This window comes from Thunnus maccoyii, chromosome 21, assembly GCF_910596095.1.
Source record: "Thunnus maccoyii chromosome 21, fThuMac1.1, whole genome shotgun sequence".
Lineage (NCBI taxonomy): Eukaryota > Metazoa > Chordata > Actinopteri > Scombriformes > Scombridae > Thunnus > Thunnus maccoyii.
In genome coordinates, this window is record NC_056553.1 from 18,268,818 (window position 1) to 18,287,875 (window position 19,058).

A 19,058-nucleotide genomic window follows, 5' to 3' on the forward strand; every position below is an offset into this window, starting at 1 on the left:
AGATCACATTTTTATATTGGCAAACAAAATTACTTATATATATATATATATTTTTTTTTTTTTGTCGACTCAGGATTGTGTTTACAGAGTTGACCCAGGATCAATAATAAGACCTCAGACCACTACTGTGGTTAAATTCAGAGGTTGTTTTTAGAATTGAACCCCATGAAGTTGACCAAGTGGTGGACCAATGGTAAACTCAGGAAAGCTACATAATAGCCAGGTTTAGAAGTTGTGACTTAGGGCAACTGACAAATAATGTACTGGATTATTAGAATATATTTGGTCTCTGAATGTGGACTTTGAATCAGACGGCCCCTGAAATGGGACACAGCTTATGTTACTCATACCAGGAAAGTCAAAACTGATGCCAAATCAGCACGCTGACAACAACCTAAACACTCCCTGAACACACATACCATTAAAATACTATACATTTGTACAGAATTATCATCATCAGTTTCTCCCTGCAATATCCAACATTGATTTATTCATATAACTAACTTACCATTAAATTTCAATAGCTCATTAAGCAGTGCTTTGCATTTTTGAGCTTCAGCACGTTTGGCGTGAAGTGTTTCAGGCCAAATTCAAAAGCTTTGGCCTGTTCATTTTGCGCAAGACAATGGGAAAAAAAAAGCAAACAAGTAGGCCATCCCACTGTGCCCTAATCTGCATTTGACAATGTAAGGCTACAATGCCTTCCAAATGAACACATCACAACCACGCTATAACTGTAATCATTAATATCCAGCATTGAATTTAAAAGATATTTAAGTGTCTCTCAGTCTTTGTTAGCTTATTGCCTTCCTCCGTTTGGGCTGGCCTCGTCCCCCATCTGTGATGATGTCACTTCCTCTGACATCGGTTCCTGTTACTCTTCTCTCGCTGTCTCAAGGCCTTTCTCCTGCTGTCTGTCTGTCAGTCTCTCTCCCTCTCTCTCTCCTCTAGAGGACGGGTTTGTTTGTGCACCCACATTCGAACGGCTCCGTCCCACTGTGGAGAAAATAAAAGACGGGGGAGGTAAAAATGTGACACAAATAATTTTTAGTTATGTTTTACTGGTTTGCCACAGTTGCTCTGATTTGAATTTCCCAAAATTTTCAGTGGCGTTTCTTAACTTTTTCAGTCTTGTTAATGTTTTTTTTTTCTTTCTGGATTTTTTAAAGCTGAAATCTGTATTTTATTTGAGTTAAAAATAGGTGGAGTCTTGACATTAAAGGCTGCACTTGCGGTCTCTGCGCTGCTTTTCAGTCTCATTAATTTGGAACCACATTAATAATTTTCTGGCTGCAATGCTGTCTCATGGGAAAAGACATGTTCTTATGCATAATATTCGTTCCGATGTCACACTATGGGATACACCCCCTTCAGTATTCCTCAGTAGCATTTATCTCATCACACCAATCCTGATTGGCTGGTGATCGCAACATCTGTGTCAGGTGGTTTCACCTACCTTTAAATAGCTTGTGCTACGACACAGGTGTCATTCACGCATCTCTTCATGCTTCAGAGCATACACTCCGTCGTTGGGCGCTAGCTACCTAGATACACTTCAACCCCTTGGCCTTCACCATAGACCGGAGTGTTCTTCACCTAGCCACGCCACAGCTAGATTTTTGGGGGCCTCGGTTTGACAGCCCCCCCCTCTCCCCACTGGTGATGGAGCTGGACATTCCCCATTCGCCAGCCCCAACTCCCCGTTGCTCTGTGCGACACCAGAGCGGCACTGGCACGTCCCAGCCTAGAGGGAAAGAGTCTGTGTTGTGGAAACAGTGACCCTTGTCTCTCCTCCAGTTCACACAAGCACGCCATCACATGTCTTGAATGAACCATTAAACCATGTTTCACTTCGGCATCCAGACCTGGGGCTACGGCCGCGTTCCTCTGCTAGAGGGCCCCATAACAAAATTATTGGGGGCACACAGCCTGGGTGCTGAGAACAATATCACGGGGATACAGGCTTCAATTTGCTGTCACTCCTCCTTACTTCTCAGGCATAATATATTCCCAGGCTCAGAAGGAGTCGGTTCGCATTCTACAGGGGGAAATTCTCTTGCTGTTAGCAAAGAGAGCAATATGTATAGTGCCACCCGAACAGAGTCAAAGCAGATTTTACTCCAGGTATTTTCTGGTCCCCCAAACAGGGGGTGTGAAATTCACCTTATCCTGGATCTCTGAACAAATACCTCAGAAAATGCAAATTCAGGATGCTCACTCATGCATCTCTGTTACGTTTGGTGCGCCAGGGTGACTGGTCTGTGAGGGGCCTCTGGAGCAGGGGTCTCCAGCAGTCCCATATAAATTATTTGCAGCTCTTGGCGGTGTTTCTCACCCTGAAGCACTTTCTCCCATTTCTCAGTGAGCACCATGTCCTGGTGAGAACAGACAATACGACAAAGCAGGCAACTCCTGTCTCTGAGAGCAACACATCCCGGGGGTCCTGAACCTGGCTGCTAACCAGGGGCACGCCACTATACGGAGAACGGACTCTGCACCCAGTAATTGTGGCGCATGGAAGTGTGGATGTATTACGGCCGGGCTGAGGTGGGTCTGTTCGCGACAACAGAAAATCCACAGTGTCCACTGCTCTTCTCAATGCGAGGATTAAGCGCACCTCTCAGCGTGGACGTGCTCGCACACATCTGCCACCCATCCTCCTGTATGCATTTCCTCCTTTGGCTATGATACTCCCCACTCTGTCCACAGTGAGGGAGCACTGCCACACACTGATTCTAATAGCTCTGCACTGGCCAGCAGTGCACTGGCTGGTGGAGATTTATCAACTGTTGTGTGGACAGCCGTGGCAACTCTCGCTGCACAGGGACATGTTGTCCCAGGCGGGGGGTACACTCTTTCAACCTCATCCGGAATGCCTGGTTCTATGAGCCTGCCCCATGAGTGGTATAATTTAAGCACAGTGGGGCTGCCTCAGAATGTAATTAACACCATTCAGAGCGCCAGAGCATCCTCCAGCAGGTCTTTTTATGACTGTAAATATTAGGTGTTTGAGGAGCGGTGTCTCAGGCAGGGACACGTTTCCTTTCAATGCACGGTCATTTCTGCAGGACTTGATTGACACACACAAAGCCTTCTCCAACTAAAGTGTACTTGGCTGCTATTGCTGCATGTCATGTGGGGTTTGATGGTAAAACAGCATGCCAACATCCATTGGTCGGCTGTTTTATGAAAGGGGCGCATAGGCTCCTTCCTGTTTCCAGGCCGCTGGCGCCCCCACGGGACTTGGCGGTGGTTTTGGATGGGCTCTCTGGCCCTCCTTGTGAACCACTGGAGTAGGGATGCACCGATCCAACTTTTTCAGTCCCGATACCGATACTTGGGCTTTGGGTATTGGCCAATACCAAGTACCGATGTGATACCAGTGTTTCATTAATAAGCTGTATGCCTCACGGCGTGGAAGAGACTGGGATCATTCTTTTATGTGTAACGTAAAATCAGGCTTGACTTAAACATTGTTTTTCTGACAAAATGTAACAAATAAATACATAGTAATAATGGTATTATTGAATGGTATTCAATACCAGATCGGCCTATTGTCACCAACACCTGATCCAGCTATTTGAGTCAGTATTGGACCGATATCCGATATCAGTATCAGTATCAGTGCATCTCTACACTGGAGGAGGTTGACTTGAAACATATGTCTTTGAAGACAGTGTCGTTGCTGACTTTAGCATCTGCTAAACAGGTCAGTGATATTCACATGCTTTCAGTGCACCCTTCATATACTCAGTTTGCCCCAGGGCATGTCAGGGTGTCACTAAAACCTGACCTTGCCTTTGTGCCCAAGGTTGTTGGCATGGCATTCTCTTCACCGCCTTTTTCTTCCCCTGAAGAACAGCAGTTGCACATGCTGTGTCCAGTTTGTGTCTTGCCCATCTATATGGACTGGACTAAGAGATTTCGGAGAGGTGACCAACTCTTTGTATCCTGGGCTAATCCCCATATTGAAAAACCTATTACAAAGCAACGGCTCTCCTGCGGGGTTATGGGGGTGATTGCTCTAGCTTATACGGGCCAGGGACTGCAGGCACCAGCAGGCCTGCAATCTCATTCCACTCATGGTCTGGCCACATCCTTGGTTTTGTTTAGAGGGGTTTCCATTCAGGACATCTGTGCAGCGGTGAGCTGGTCTTTGCCCCTCACTTTTGTCTGGTTTTATAGACTGCATGTCTCTGCTCTCTGTGTAGCTCACACAGTACTGGGCTAGAGTACTACTGTTTGAGTGCTGGCGGTTGCTGAGATAAGCTTGCCTGGCAATGCGGGAGTCTCCATATCCCATAGTGAAACATTCAAACGAATACTATGCATGAGAACTTTAGGTTACTTGCGTAACCCTGGTTCTCAGAGTAGTATGAGTGAGATGTCTCACCAGACAACCCTTCTTGCTGCGGTGAAGCAAGAAGAGGTGCTTATTTTAAATGACACCTGCATGGTAGCGTAAGCTGTTTAAAGGTAGGTGGAACCACCTGACATGGACGCTGTGATCACCAGCCAATCAGGATTGGTGTAATGAGATAAATGCTTTTGAGGAATCACAGGGGGGCGTATCCCCTAATGAGACATCTCACCCATACTACTCTGAGACCTGAGGTTACACATGTAACATGTGTTTTCCATCATTTTTGTAGTTTGATGCAGTGAAATCAACAATAAATCATGACTGTTGGATAAACCTTTCAACATTTAAATTTTACAGTGGCTAAATCAAATAAATAATAGGCTTTGATGCAAACTCCTGAAGCAGAGCATTTTTTTGAGGCAAGTATACAACTATCTTAAAAACAACAAAAAAAAGTTACGCAAGATCACTGAACAGTGCATTTCTGTAATTAACAAACTATGTAAGTATGTCTTTTAAAAAAATTATTATTATAATTTGGACATTTCTGCCTTTATTGGCAGACAGTGGAGAGACGGCAGAAAATGAAAGGAGACAGAGATGGGCAATGACCTAACATTTTGCAATATCCATGTGGCTATGTCAATAATCTGAGTTCACTAAATGGCAGACAATAAGAAAATGTTGTTTTCCATTCAGAAAAAACAGAAGCATCCTCTACAGCAGGGATAGAAACTGCTAAAAAGTGCAATTTAATGCAATATACAGAAAAATAACTAATTTATTTCCATAAATAATCTATTTGACTTCTAACTGTTACCAGAAAACATATAAAATTCTCTGATTTCTCTTAATTTCTTGATATTCTGTTACTAGAGGAAATACTGTAATTTAATGCTGCTCTATTCAATCCTTTTACAATTTTTCTGAAGTGTTGTATTTTCATGTTATCTCCAGTCGAACAGTTTGCACTCACAGAGCTGCTGATGATGTTGTCCTCGTACGGATGCCAACTGACGTCCCTCACACACGCTTCATGGCCTGACAGTTTGGAGACCACGGTACCCGTCAGTATGTCATAAACTGCACAGACACACAAAGGGTTAATGACTGACACACTTGGTGGAAGATATGAAATAACACAACTACACATTGCAGGAAAGACATACAGTATAATGTGAGGACAGATGCAGCATAATCCCACAAAAAACTCAAGAGTTGTTGGATTGATTTGATTGTTGAGACTCACTGATGATTTTGCCAGTGGAGCAGCCAGAGTAGATGAACTTCTGCCCTGTGCTGAACTCTGGAGAGAAACGGCAGCGGATGAGGGTGTGCAGAACGCCGTGACCGCGGTAGGTCATCACTGAGGTGTCACCTGTCAGCTTGTGTCTCTTCAGGGCTGAAAGGGACAACAGGCCCAAAACGTAAAGAAACAAGATTTGTAAAGAGACTTTTATGCTTTTTTCAGCACCTGAAAGTAATCATATAACTGAGCTGAGTTTTGTACGATTTCCATCCTGAACATCTACGATATAGCTAAAAAAGTAGTTCCCCCCCTTCCGCCCTCTTTCTCCCTGCTCAATCTCATTATCTGAGCTCCTTTCCTTCACCTCTCCTCTACTCCTTCCCTCCTCTTTGACTTGTAATAGTAATCACTCATCTCCCCATCCATGGTTTTATAACTGTCGTATCCCCTTACTCTCAACACACACTCTCACGTCTCACCTCTCTGTCATTGGCCCTCTCTCCCTTCTTTTATAACCTCGCTTCATCTTTAATCTCCTCCTCTTTTATTCTTCCATGTGACCTCTCCCCCGCTTGTCCTCCTCTTGCCCTTCTCCCCTCCTTCCTCCCACTAGTGGCTCCTTTCTCTCCCTTCCTCACCTCTCTGGGGAACCTGCTGCCAGCGGTAATCCCAGTTCTGCTGGGTGACAGCCAGACGTGAGGCTGCCAGCCCCTCTTTCGGTGAGAACTTCCTGACGTCCCAGAGCTTGATGGACTGGTCCTTCGAGTTGCTGATCAGATAGCGGGCATCACCCTAGCACAGTCACGACACAAGTGGGGATGATCAGATTTATAAAAGAAAATAGTGACATGAATAACTAAATATAGAGGACTAGAGCAGGAGATCCGGCTGCTGATGAGGTACTTTAATCGCAGGCATTTAAATTGATCAACTCTCTAAAAATTGCTCCAATCATCAGTCAAACTCTACTACCCGTAACTTTTCATTGACAGACTGATAAAACACCCGCAGTATTCCTCTCTTCTTCTCCCCTCCCCCACCTTGCTGTGGATGAAGGTGATGCCGTCTCGGTGGCCGGCCAGCTGTCCGACAGGCTGCGGTCTGTCCTCCCGCAGCGTCCGTCTGTCCCACACCTTGCACAGTGCGTCGTCGCTGCCAGAGAAGAGCAGCTGGGACGAGCTGTCTGCGAACGCCACCGCATTCACATCGTCCTCGTGGGCATCAATCTGACGGGGAGAGACGTAAAAGAAAAAGTCTATTTCAGAGTGGAGGGCGTGCACGTCAGTAAGGCTTATGTGAAAATGTGTTCTTCTGTGTACTTGTGCATGTCTGTGTAGAGTGTACTGTAGAACATTAGTAGGATTCGTGAGCCAGCACAGTGAAACTTGGACAAATAAATGTTCAGTTCTCTGCAGCAGATGAGCAGGTCAGTGCTACAAACAAGCTTTGGAAGCGTAGCTACACAGGAAGTGAATGTTAACTGAGCTACTGTATTCCTCTATTAGAGTTGTCATTGCATTTAGTGACACATATGTACATATGAAATACTTGATGAGTCTACCTTCAAGACTGAATAACAGAGGGCCACTCCATCATTTTAATTAAATGTAAATTTGAATGTAAAAGGAATAAAGTGTCAAGTTTAGAAAAAGGACAATAATAAGTTTACTGTAGTTTGTATAATATTTAATCCTGTTAAATGAAAAGGCTGGCAATATTCTATTTTTCTGTTATTGTAAATAAATCCTATAAAAAATACCAAAACCAACAATGCTTTAGTCAACCTCTCAATACTTTCTGACTTCTCTATCCTGTCTGCGGCACTCAGCCACAAAACCCACTGGTTCCTATTGAAGGCGTACACCTTTAAAAATGGTCACAAATATAGTTTCATTTTTTCAAATGATTCAGTAATTTCCTAAAACAGGTGGTTAGTGTAGTATTTAGCAAACATTATTTAAGCAGAGGTTAACACTACTTTAGTTGAGGACTATTTTCATCCATGTATTTGGCACTATAGTGAGTGTTTCCTGCAGCAGGATGGTGTGTGTGACGTTGACTTCAAATAAACTACAGTGTGTGTGTTCATGGTTATAAAGGAACAACCAGTGCAACAGTGTGGCTCATTTTGTGTTTGGAAGAACAATGGAGAAAAATAAACTACTGTATATCAGACTTGGACTTGTCGGTAGGTTCAATTCATTGTTGATTTTGTTTTTTTCATGGGATTTTTTAACAATATGAAAAATAAACATGAGGAAGTGAAAGAACAGCACAATTGGGCAAAAGGAAGAAGTTCAGAGATAAAGCACACACACACACCGACACAGAGGTAATGGAGGGACAGAATGAGAAAGAACTTAAGACAGTGATGAAGCAGATGGTAGAGGTCAGCTACTGACTTCTACGCAGAGGGTGGGTTGTGGGAGGAGGAGGGAGGTGGGTTTAACTCCCCTGTCCCATGGTGGGGTGGAGCTGGACTTTCTGCTGCTACAGACAGCAGCAGAGCGGTGTTAAACTTTATGTGAGCCGGCGCACTTTTTGGTCTGTTAATGTCCGGCTCACCTTGGCCGCAGGATGAGGCACAAGCAGACAGAGGTGAGCATGAGTCAGGTTCAGGTACACACATTGCAGGCAAAGCAAAAAACACCAAATGCACTCACACACACTAACCTTCAACGTCCGCTTATTCTGCTCAAGATCAAAAACGTAAAGGCAGCCGTCATTTGCTCTGAAAGGAGACAAATTCAAATGAAGTGGTTTAATGCTACTGATCTGCCTGGATTGAGTCTGTTTTATATGAGGTACTTGTCTTCCAAACTAAAGTATTCATAACACTGGCTACAAGAAGGAAAAAGTGTATTCAACTTCCACTTTGAGCAGACAGCTGTCAGAACAAGAAGAGCTGCTTGAATTTACATTTCTGAAAGAGACTTCAGTCCTACTCTCAGCTCTGTCTGTCACCGCCTTGAAACATAAAAGCAAATTGTACTCACCCTCCCAGGATCTCTTTGCCATCTGTGGATGCAGCCAGTGAGAACACACAGAACCTCCTCTCATCTGGACTACAAAGCACAACAGCACACACACACACAAGCAGGTTGACACCGCAGCAATAGCACCATTATTTAATTACAACTACGCTGTCAATCTCACACCAAAAAAAGCTTGATGAAGGCATGCATCACCTCTTAAACAACGCTATTGTTAGAGGGACTGTGAGTTTAATGGTAGTGCTTTGTTGAAAATGGGTCGTAATGATCTCTGCAATTAACAAAGTAACACACATGGAGCGAGAGGATGGATGTTGAGGTGACAAGTTCTGACAGCATCATTCATCCAGGTGGTAATGAAGGGGGAGGAGGACCAGCTGGTAGGGAATGATAGATTACCTGCTCCGTAATGTTATAAGTTACTATGAGGGAAACACTAACTTGAGGTCCAGGGCGGTGTGGTTTTCACTGTCTCCATCTATACTGCACAAATGAACTGTGGAGAAGACACAGAGACAGACGGAACAGATGAGTAAAACAACATGTTATGTAACTGATGGCGGAACACAACTAATAATAGTCTATTTATAGTCTTAATAGTAAACATTAAAAAAGACCTATGCCCAGTATTTCCTGAGGCTTTGGTTAATGTTAGGCTACAGTACAAATATAGCTCCTGTTTGGCTAACTCTGCCTTAAAGAAGTCAGTTTGGTCTTTAAATACACAAACAGTTGCCAGTTAAAAAAACTAACCTTCATGAAGGTGGGATTTATTGCAAAATTGTTGTTTTTGACTGCTTTGGTTTTAGCTAGTTGTGCCTAATAAACGTTGTTCCAGTGTTTTTTGATGCACCAACAAGTTAGCTGAGGAGTTATTATTAGTGTTAACATAAGAGAACATTAAATTACTGTAAATTATAAAGGGAATTCTTTAGATTTTTTGTTTCACAGTCACACTAAGCATGTCCAATTAAGTTTGTTTTTATCTTTGAGCCCCTTAAAACAATATAATTTTAGTAACTCCAAATAGGCAAACTGAGATGCATACAGTGAGTGAGAATACAAACACAAAGATTTATGGGTAGCATGAGATACACTGTCATATTTAGCATGTCTTATGAATTGGTATGAACATCATAAAAGGTAAATTATAAAAATTTGCAAATGCTATGTTAAAGTTATAATGGCCAGCATCTGATTTGTTTTGATGTTACTGCAACACTATTGAAAGTCAAACATGGGTAACGTGTATGGTTCTTGGGGAATGAGTAGCTGTCCAAGCCACAACACTTGAAAGCAAAACACTATAATGATTGGCTCTGTGGCCTTGTTACATCATACAGTATCTAACACGACCCGTAGCCTTACTGTAGTCAGACCAGCTAGAGTAGAGCACATGCTGTGCATCTGGGGTGAAGCACACGTCCAGCACACTCCAACCAACGTCTCGCGCCTTCACTGTTTGCTGTAGGTGAAAGCGCCCCCTGCTGGTGTCGTACAAGCGGATGTTCTGATCTGTAGCGAGTAACAGAAGAAACAACAACAAAAAAAGTTAAAATTAAATCATAGCTGGATTTATTTTAAAGGATCTAAAGAGTTTATGTAAAAAATTAAATTTTTCCTTGTTGTCATGTTATGACAATCACACTCATTTTGTCTTTAGCATGTTTTTAATGTATATTGAATAGTTTAGGGGGTGGCTGTGGTAGCTTTTGAAGACCTGTTGTTCATGACTTATACTGTTTTCTTACAAAACAGCAATTTAACTTAAAAAAGAGGTGAAATTTCAAGGAAAATAGTGATGAAAATAAATGAATATGATATGATGCTACCAAATTAGGCAAATTTCTATTTATGTAGTTTGTTTTACACTAGTTTGATGTCAGATAGTTATGTAGTTAAGGAGTTAAAACTTCTCTGTGACTGACCCCATTTTGTACATGACACTACATAAATGGCCCTGATAATTTGGTAGTCTGAGCAGTTTTAAACAAACTCTAAGAATCGCTTTCAGATATGATTTAGTTCCTCGGGTTTCTCATGTTGGATATCGGGATATTTACCTTGGCAGGCAGAGAGGAACATGTTGCCATCCTCGCTGTACACTCCACAGAAGGCTTTCTGCTGGTATGTATCCTTATGGGATACATCGTTTGGCAGGAAACTGTGAGGGAACACAAGGGTCAATATCACTCGACAGACAGCAGCACGAGTCCTCTTGTAAACATCATGTGTGGTGTATTGTAGAGCTTCATAATAACTTATAGTGTCACTTATTGGTAATTTGGTATGAAATGATATTTGAAGGTTTGTAGAGCTTTAATAACACTTACTGTGTGCGGATACGACTGCACTCTCCATGGGAAAAACTGGAGCCTCTACACCTGCCTTGTTCTCTCTAAGAAGCACAAAGCACAAGCACAAAAACATGATGAAGCTGGTCCACATTTACAGTCCGTCCAACACAAATAAGTGATTAAAATCTTTGGACAAAATGGTAAAAGTAGAGCTTACTTATTTCAAAATATTCTCATAGAATTGTAAATGAAACTTATGGAAACAAATCCTCATAATGTTAATTCATGCCTCTTGCTGTTATTTTAATGCTAGAAATTTGCCAGTTGCACTCTAGCCTGGTCTCCAGTACGACTGCTGGTTTTTAGTTTGTATATCTGTGGTCTGACCTCTGTTAGCATGTGGGTGAAACTGTGTCGGCCTTTCAGGTTAGAGGAGGCCGTGGCCAACAGGATCTGAGTTCGGATCTCACTGCGGTCCAACTCGTTTGTGTCAGGCTGGGTGTCCACTGGAAAGATAAAACAAAAAACAAGTCTCAGTATAAGTTAACATCTGACAACAAACATTTTACATACAAAAGATACATTCTGATTAAATTGTTTGTGTCAGTAGGTTACCTGGTGGATTGTAGCGGTCACCCAGTCGACCCTCCCAGGCTCCATCGCTGTCCTCATCAGAGTCAGAGTATGACTGGACCAGCTGCAGCCCCGTGGCTCCACTGCCATGGACCAGTCTGACCTGGCCCCTGCACAAACACATCAGTTTAACAACAAATCAATCCAGGTTGAGACAAATGATCAAATTTATTTAACCCTCTACAGCAATGTGTGCAACATAAATAAGAATTTCAAAGCATAGCAAGCAAAAGTGGAACAGAAATCTCAAATGCTGATAACTGTGTGTCAAAATAAATCCTTGTAATATTGAAAAATCACATCCACAAATCAATTAGTCATTCAGAATGTAACTAGTCCAGCTGCAGTCCTGCTGCCCAGACACCAGTCTACCTACAGCATGCTTTGGTACAGCAACCGTTTTGTACTGTTTCTCCACTGAGCAGTTCCACTTTAACAGATGGAGGACCAGTGGCTCGCTCCAGGGTTGTTCAAAGCTAACTGAAGTGAGAAGCCAGAGTGCTACTTTTCTATTTTGACGCTTACAGATCCAGGTACTTTCTAGGTCTGACTCCTCTGCTGTGTTATTACTAGAGGCCCCTCTACTGTCATGGATCAGTTCCAAGTGTTGAAAACCATTTTTTTTGGAAGTGGTTGTTAACAGAGGGAATATTCAGAAATTTCCCCCGTCTCTTTAACTGCATTAAAATCAAACTGGAATGGGAAATTCCCGACCTCCACTAGGCTGTACCAGCATTGGAATGTAATGTGATGTTTCAATTATTTGTTCACTTAACAGAGAGGTGAAAAACACTGCCAACTTTCCCTCTATTTAAAAGAGTGTCTGGTAAACTGAGCGATTACAAGTCACCTTCACAGCAGCTACTGTAGATGTGACAAGTGTTACTTTACTTTCCTCTGTAAAAGGTTGCATATTTGACAGATCTACACGACCAGTCAAAAGTTTGGACACACCTTCCCAGTCACTTGAATGAAAAGTGTGTCCAAACCTTTGACTGGTACTGTACCTTAAAAATCTCATTTAGATATCACCAATTTATGGCGATCAGTAGATCATAAATTGATGTACTGATCAATTAAATCACTTATTAAGTGATGAAGTGATGTAACAGTATACATTTTTCATGTACTGACCTTCACTCAAGCAACTCATATAGCCCTTTTAAGTTAAAGTAATAAAATTGGCCAAATACACTTATCAGATCATGCACTGTCACAAATGACATTAAGGAGAGGTAAGGAAAAGGTGCTGGTAATTGGATATTTAATAACTTCCTCCTTTTAGAAAATGAGTTTAAAACAAAGCTAAAAAGAGTGTTACAAGACTATATAATGTATAACGATACAGAAGATCCAGTAATGTTATGGGAAGGGGCAAAGATTGTTCTAATGGGTGGAATATTAGCCTATGCCTCCTTTATGAAAAAACAAAAACAAATGTAAGAAAATCACTTGAAAGGAAAATTGAGGAATTAGAAAAAAGTACATAAGTACATAAGAAATTAGAAAAAGTACATAAGTACATAAGAAATTAGAAAAAGTACATAAATATCCAGGGAAACCTAAGTATTGAAGAACCTTAAAGAGGCTAAAGTAGCAATGAATGATTTCTTAAATATGGAAGTAGAAAAATCACTGTCCATTGTAAGACAAAGAACATATGATGGAGGCCCCAGAGCAGCTAAGGTGTTGGCCTACAAACTTAAAAACAGCAAAAGAAGGCATCAGTATGCAGGTAAATGAAAAGGATAAAAAGGTAATAATAAGGGGCTGGAATGAGATAGCAAACCAATTTGCAAAATATTACCAGGATCTCTATGATGCTGCCGAAAATCTTGTAAACAAAGATAAGTTAATGCAGTTTTTCCAAAAAGCTGAACTTACTTAAAGTTACAGAAGAACAGAATATCACACTTACGTAGGCAATATCAGAGGAGGAGATTTATAATCATATTAATAAAATAGATAAGCCTCTTGGAAGTGATGGACATACAAACAAGTTTTACAAAGAATTCCAGTTTGACCTTTTTGCATTTCTATGTAAAGCCTATAATTGGGCATTGGATAACGAAACATGGACAGCAGCGTGGAACTCCTCTATTATAACAATGTTATATAAACCAGGTAAAAATCCTACAGATTGTTCATCCTATAGGTCAATCAGTCTTTTAAACACAGATCATAAACTTCTATCTTCATTACTAGTGACCAGACTAGCAAAAGTTATACCACAACAAATAAATCCAGATCAAACTGGGTTTATTAGTCAAACACAGCTTGTTGATAACGTGAGACGAACATTAAACATTATAGAGACAGCTCAGAAACAGAATGTCCCTGTGGGAATAGTTACCTAGACGCTAAGAAGGCCTTTGATAAGGTCCTATGGCCTTATCTATATTAAAACCTTAAGTAACTTTGGCTTACACACCACCTTTATAAATTGGTTGAAAGCTTTGTACAAGCAGCCAAACGCCTGAGTCAGAGTTAATGGGGTAATATCTAATATCTTTAAGATACGGACCAGGTACCAGACAGGGGGATCTGTTATCCCCACTGATTTCTGTTCTATGTATCGAACAGCTGGCACAACATATTTAGATAAGAACAGACAATAAAAGGCATATATACAGCAGGAGAAAATCAGAAATTTTCAATCTATGCAGATGACACATTAATTTATTTATCTAAGCCTGAACAGTCAATTGAAGTGTTAATGAATGTAATTTAAGACTTTGGAGCCATTTCAAAATTTCCAAATGGAAGGAAATATAAAATATAATATATGGAATGGAAAAAATAACCACGAGAATTAGAAATCGAGTTCATACCTTAGAAGAAAGATGGGAACAATTGGTGAGGTATACAACATACAATATTTCTGATGAACCTCCCGTTAGATGTGATAACTAAGACAATAATAATATATTAATTGTACTGATGTCTTTCTCTTTGTACATGGGTATACACAAGAATGTGAGTGTGAATATATGTGTATGTGTATGTATATATGCATGTGTGTGTGTATCCATGATACCTGGTTGTTGTTCCTATAATGTATCCTCTGACTTAAATTTATCTGTTTAATCAAATATATCCTATGAATTAATATTTATGTAATCAGTTATGTTATTCACTACTTTTTTGTCTTTTTTCTTTGATTTTTTGTTTATGCTCAGTAACTAATTATTATGTTATATAATTTCTTAAAATGCAAACAAAAAAACCCAAAACAAAAAACCCCCAACCCATATAGCCTTTTTCCACTGCCATTTCCGTTATCATTTTAAACATGTTGAGTGGGCAGACCAATATCCAAATTGTCTTGTTTGGCTAAAATTCTGGATTCACTTGTAAATTGTCAACTTAAGGAATTTCTCACTGCAAACTCTGTTCTGAGTCCGCATCAGTCCAGGTTCAGGCTTTTGCACAGCACTGTTTCTGCTTTGACTTTGGTTGTGAATGACTTTGCCAGCGACTTGGATGAGAAAAAACATCGTTCCGCCATCTTTGTGAACTTCTCCAAGGCATTTGACACTGTTGATTACTCCTTGCTTTTACATATTTACATCAAGTAATGTTGGTTTTAGTTCAAGTGCCTATGTATGTTCCCTGAATTATCTGATCAGCAGCAGTCAGTGAACTTGGGAGTTTTTACTGATAGCTAAGGGTGTTACACAAGGCTCAATTCTAGGTCCAGTTCTTTTTACAGTTTATATTAATCATATTTCTTCATTGTTAACTAACTGCCATGCACATTTATACATGAATGATATTGTATTGCAGACTCTGCTCAGCTAGCTATGGAGAATCTGCAACATTCCTTTCCTTCCCACTTAATGATCATAAATTACACTGAATGCACATAAAACTAAGTTTATGTTATTCTCTAAAGCTAGAGGTAATGGTAGCAAAAACTTTCATATTTCCACTGTACAAGGATCCCATATTAAGAGATTTACAGAATATAAATACCTTAGCATATGGATAGTTGACAAAGTCACATTCAAATTTCTTATAGACAATCTTGTTAACAAATTACAACAAGAAATTGTTTTTTTTATATATATAGAAATAGAACTAACTTTCCTATGTTTTGTAGGAAAAAGATTGTTGAAGCTGTTTTCTCTCTGTCTTGGATTTTGGTGATGTGATTTATAGGCATGTCTCTGCCTCTACTCTCAAGCCCTCAGATGCTGTTTACCATTCTGCCATTAGGTTATTACTGGAGATCTTTATAGTACTCATCATTGTATTCTGTACGAAAAGTTGGGTGGTCTTCTCTGTCTGAGAGACGTGATAAGCATATGTATTTATTTATCTACAAGGCCCTTATTTGGAAGCTAGCATCTTGTATCACATCTATGCTAGATTGGTCTTATGGACCACATCATACTCAGTCTAATGACTGGCTTTCACTACAAGTCCCTAGAGTTTGTAGTGAGCTTGGAAGATCTGCATTTTGTTTTTATGCTCCGACTGCCTGGAACTCTTTGCAGAGCACCCTAAAAAATTACACTTTAGTAACTCTTGGACATTTTAAATCTATGATCACCAACTACTTGACGTCTGTCTATACTTGTTTTAATTTATCTGTTTATCTCGTATCTTTTATCATCTATATACTTGTTTTAATTGATTTGTTTGTTTTTATATCTTGTATCTTTTATTAACTGTACTTATACTTGTTTTGACTGTTTTCTTTTATCTTTTGAGTTTAAATAAAGGTTATATGAAATATATGTTATATATATATATATATATATATATATATATATATATATATATATATATATATATATATATATATATATATATAATTGATATATTTTTCAAATATATTTTATTGCTTTTTATATTTTGTTAATATATTTAATGTCACTGTATACATATATGTATTTACTGTTTTTCTGTAATGGAGCCTTGCAGCCAAAGTATTTCACATGATTGTACTTGTATAACCGGAGTGACAATAAACATGTTGAATCTTGAATCATTGTGATGTCATGATATCAACATTTGTCCAGTTATCCACATGAATAAAAACAATAAATCAACAAACAACAAACTGGGCAACATTGTCATGAGTTGTGTCACTGTTAGTGTGTTTAAAACTACAAACACCCCCCCAGCTCACCTCCTCAGTAGGTAAGCCAGCACTTCTGCTAAGTCAACGTCCTCCTCTGGTGCTGGCTGTCTGTCTCCTGGCTGCCTGTCAGCCGTCCTGCGGCCTCGGCTGCTGCTGCTGCTGCTGCTACTGCTGCTGCTCTGGTTTGCTTCTCCTGCTTCAGACTGCTCAACTGGGTTGCCACTGGAAGAGCCCCTTCCACCAGACATCCCAGAACTGGACTGAGAGCCCATAGACTGAAGGGGGCCTGGCAGGGAGAGCACATCAAAAACAAACAGTTTTGGATTTACCTTCGAAAAAAGTTATTGAGATATTGAGTGTGTGATACATACACAGGCAGGAAATAGTAATAACGGCAGCAAAACAAAGCTCTGCACTAGCGGAAATTCAGAATATTTCCGCGACATATAACACTTCTACTTCTTCATGCTGCAACTACTTCTTCTGCAAACTTAAGTCGGCAAGCACACATACTTTACTGCACCTTAGCTCATTATGCTCAAGATGCAGAGGCTCTTTTTGTTCAGCAAGCTAACAATGCTAACGACTTAACGTTAATGTTACCGTCTAGCTGTCAAACAGTCCTGACAGCTCGTCGGTCCGGCTCTTTTTCGTTTCGGGGGCGAACTTAATAATGTGCCCGATGTGTTACCTCACTGCAGTCTAACATGAAACGCTGACGTTTATCACACACATAAAAAACAGGCTGAATGTTTGACAGCACAGTATTCATCCGGTTTTATCAGTTGGCTAACAGGGCCAGTCCCTGAGTCGCCATGTTGTTTACAAAAGTGTGAAAAAACCCTGCTCCTCTCGCCGTCACGTGATCACAGCGCTGTCGCTCGAGTCAGCTCCGCGGAACAAACTCTGACTAAAAAGGGATTCAGTATATTATTTAAAGATCCTCTCCAGGCATGTTTTAAGGTGTATATAAAATACTCTAGTTTGATGATAATAATTTGTGTCTGATATGGTTTTTCCCAAAAAAAGGTTAAATTATCTTATCAACAGATGACATATTGAGCCACTTTCAACCCATGAAATGCCGATTTTTTAAAATAAATTTGGTGTCAGTGTATGTATTGATGATTATCAGTAGCCTATTGATGTGTTTCATTCTATACAGTCTGTGGTTTCATTACAGTACAGTCATATGATTTAGTTTACAGCGCAAAACACGTTTAAGTGTGCAGTACCTCTTTAAAATCCTTAAAATGACATCTACTCCTTCTCCCTCATTAAAAAATCAAGAATCTAATAACAAATGTTTATTTTGAAAGTTTAACAGCTGGACACAAGATGTCTCCTACTTCACTGTAAAGTTCATTCTCAGTGATTGTGCACTGGAGGCTTCAAGTTTCAACATCACACTTGTGTAAGATGAATATTGGATGAATGTGAATATTGTTGGATTCCAAACCAGTTGAGTGACAAGTGATGTCACAAATCATGCTCGTACGCCCACCCCTTAAAATTGGATTTTCATTTAGCACAGAGAAACTACACTTTCAGCTGATGAATGTGAAAACGTCCCTCTGATGTCAAACTCTGCACATACATCATTCTGCACAGTGAAGCTCAAACATTCAACTGTCGGACAAGAAGAAAACTTTTGGAGGGCTTCTGTTGACAAGGGTGCAATTGAAATAAAACTATTTTAAAGACAGTAATAAAGTTTATTTGTGTAGGACTTCTCATTAGCAATGTTACAAAGTCCTTTACACAAAACAAACAATAACAATAGTACAGACAGGCTACATGAATGAAATACACACAGCAGAAACTATTCTCTTTCTCTTCTTCACTCTGTAAGTTTTCATTTGTTCAACAAATCTGTCCTGCTTATTATTTGATAGTGAGTGATAGTGATGGAGTCCCCACCTACCTCCTGTCAGACCTGAACTTAGCTTTATGGCACTTACTCACCTTGTTCTCTCCTGACTAGATGCTTGCTTGTGTTAACTCTTATGTGTATGTTACTTTGGATAAAAGCATCTGCCAAATGACATTGTAATAGTGTTTCATTTGACATCATGGATGGCTTACAAAAGAGGGCTACAGGGCACAGGCCCAGTGACCCATGGAAGCTTATATACTTAAGGGCCCATTTAAACCCTCATGTGAGCAGTATTTGGCTCCTCATTCAGTGTATGCAGCAGCACATCAACATCACTATCATGATGAGAAAACAACACTTCACTGTAATAATGGGTGGCTGTAATCAAATAACACAGGCAACTAAATGGCCATCATGACACTTTTGTGTATTGTGTGTGTCTGGGGTTGTACTTGTAGGACAGGGGACCTCTGACGCATCTGTGGCAAGGGGTCCATCATCTCATGACCCGTCCATGCTTGACATATAATTCCATTATGTAGCTCCTATAAAACAATC

The 19,058-nt window shown here is 40.3% G+C and overlaps 1 protein-coding gene across 3 annotated transcripts; it reads right to left on the reverse strand.

The window, feature by feature from the left end:
* Positions 1-160: 160 nt before the first annotated feature.
* On the reverse strand, positions 161-17,471 carry dcaf11 (ddb1 and cul4 associated factor 11). Of its 3 annotated transcripts, none has more exons than XM_042399957.1 (15): positions 17,228-17,471; positions 16,673-16,910; positions 11,518-11,645; positions 11,290-11,408; positions 10,939-11,003; positions 10,669-10,769; positions 9,974-10,120; positions 9,047-9,101; positions 8,609-8,677; positions 8,286-8,343; positions 6,653-6,838; positions 6,251-6,404; positions 5,613-5,765; positions 5,340-5,446; positions 161-996 (listed from the first exon to the last, which is right to left on the reverse strand). In XM_042399957.1, exons 2-15 carry the CDS (start codon positions 16,894-16,896, stop codon positions 922-924), a joined length of 1,641 nt encoding a protein of 546 aa, XP_042255891.1. In that variant the 5' UTR covers positions 16,897-16,910; positions 17,228-17,471; the 3' UTR covers positions 161-921. The 3 variants fall into 3 exon arrangements, with proteins under 3 accessions (XP_042255891.1, XP_042255892.1, XP_042255893.1); XM_042399958.1 differs by having other exon boundaries at positions 17,217-17,471; XM_042399959.1 differs by lacking the exon at positions 17,228-17,471 and adding an exon at positions 17,148-17,171.
* Between the last annotated feature and the right edge of the window lie 1,587 nt (positions 17,472-19,058).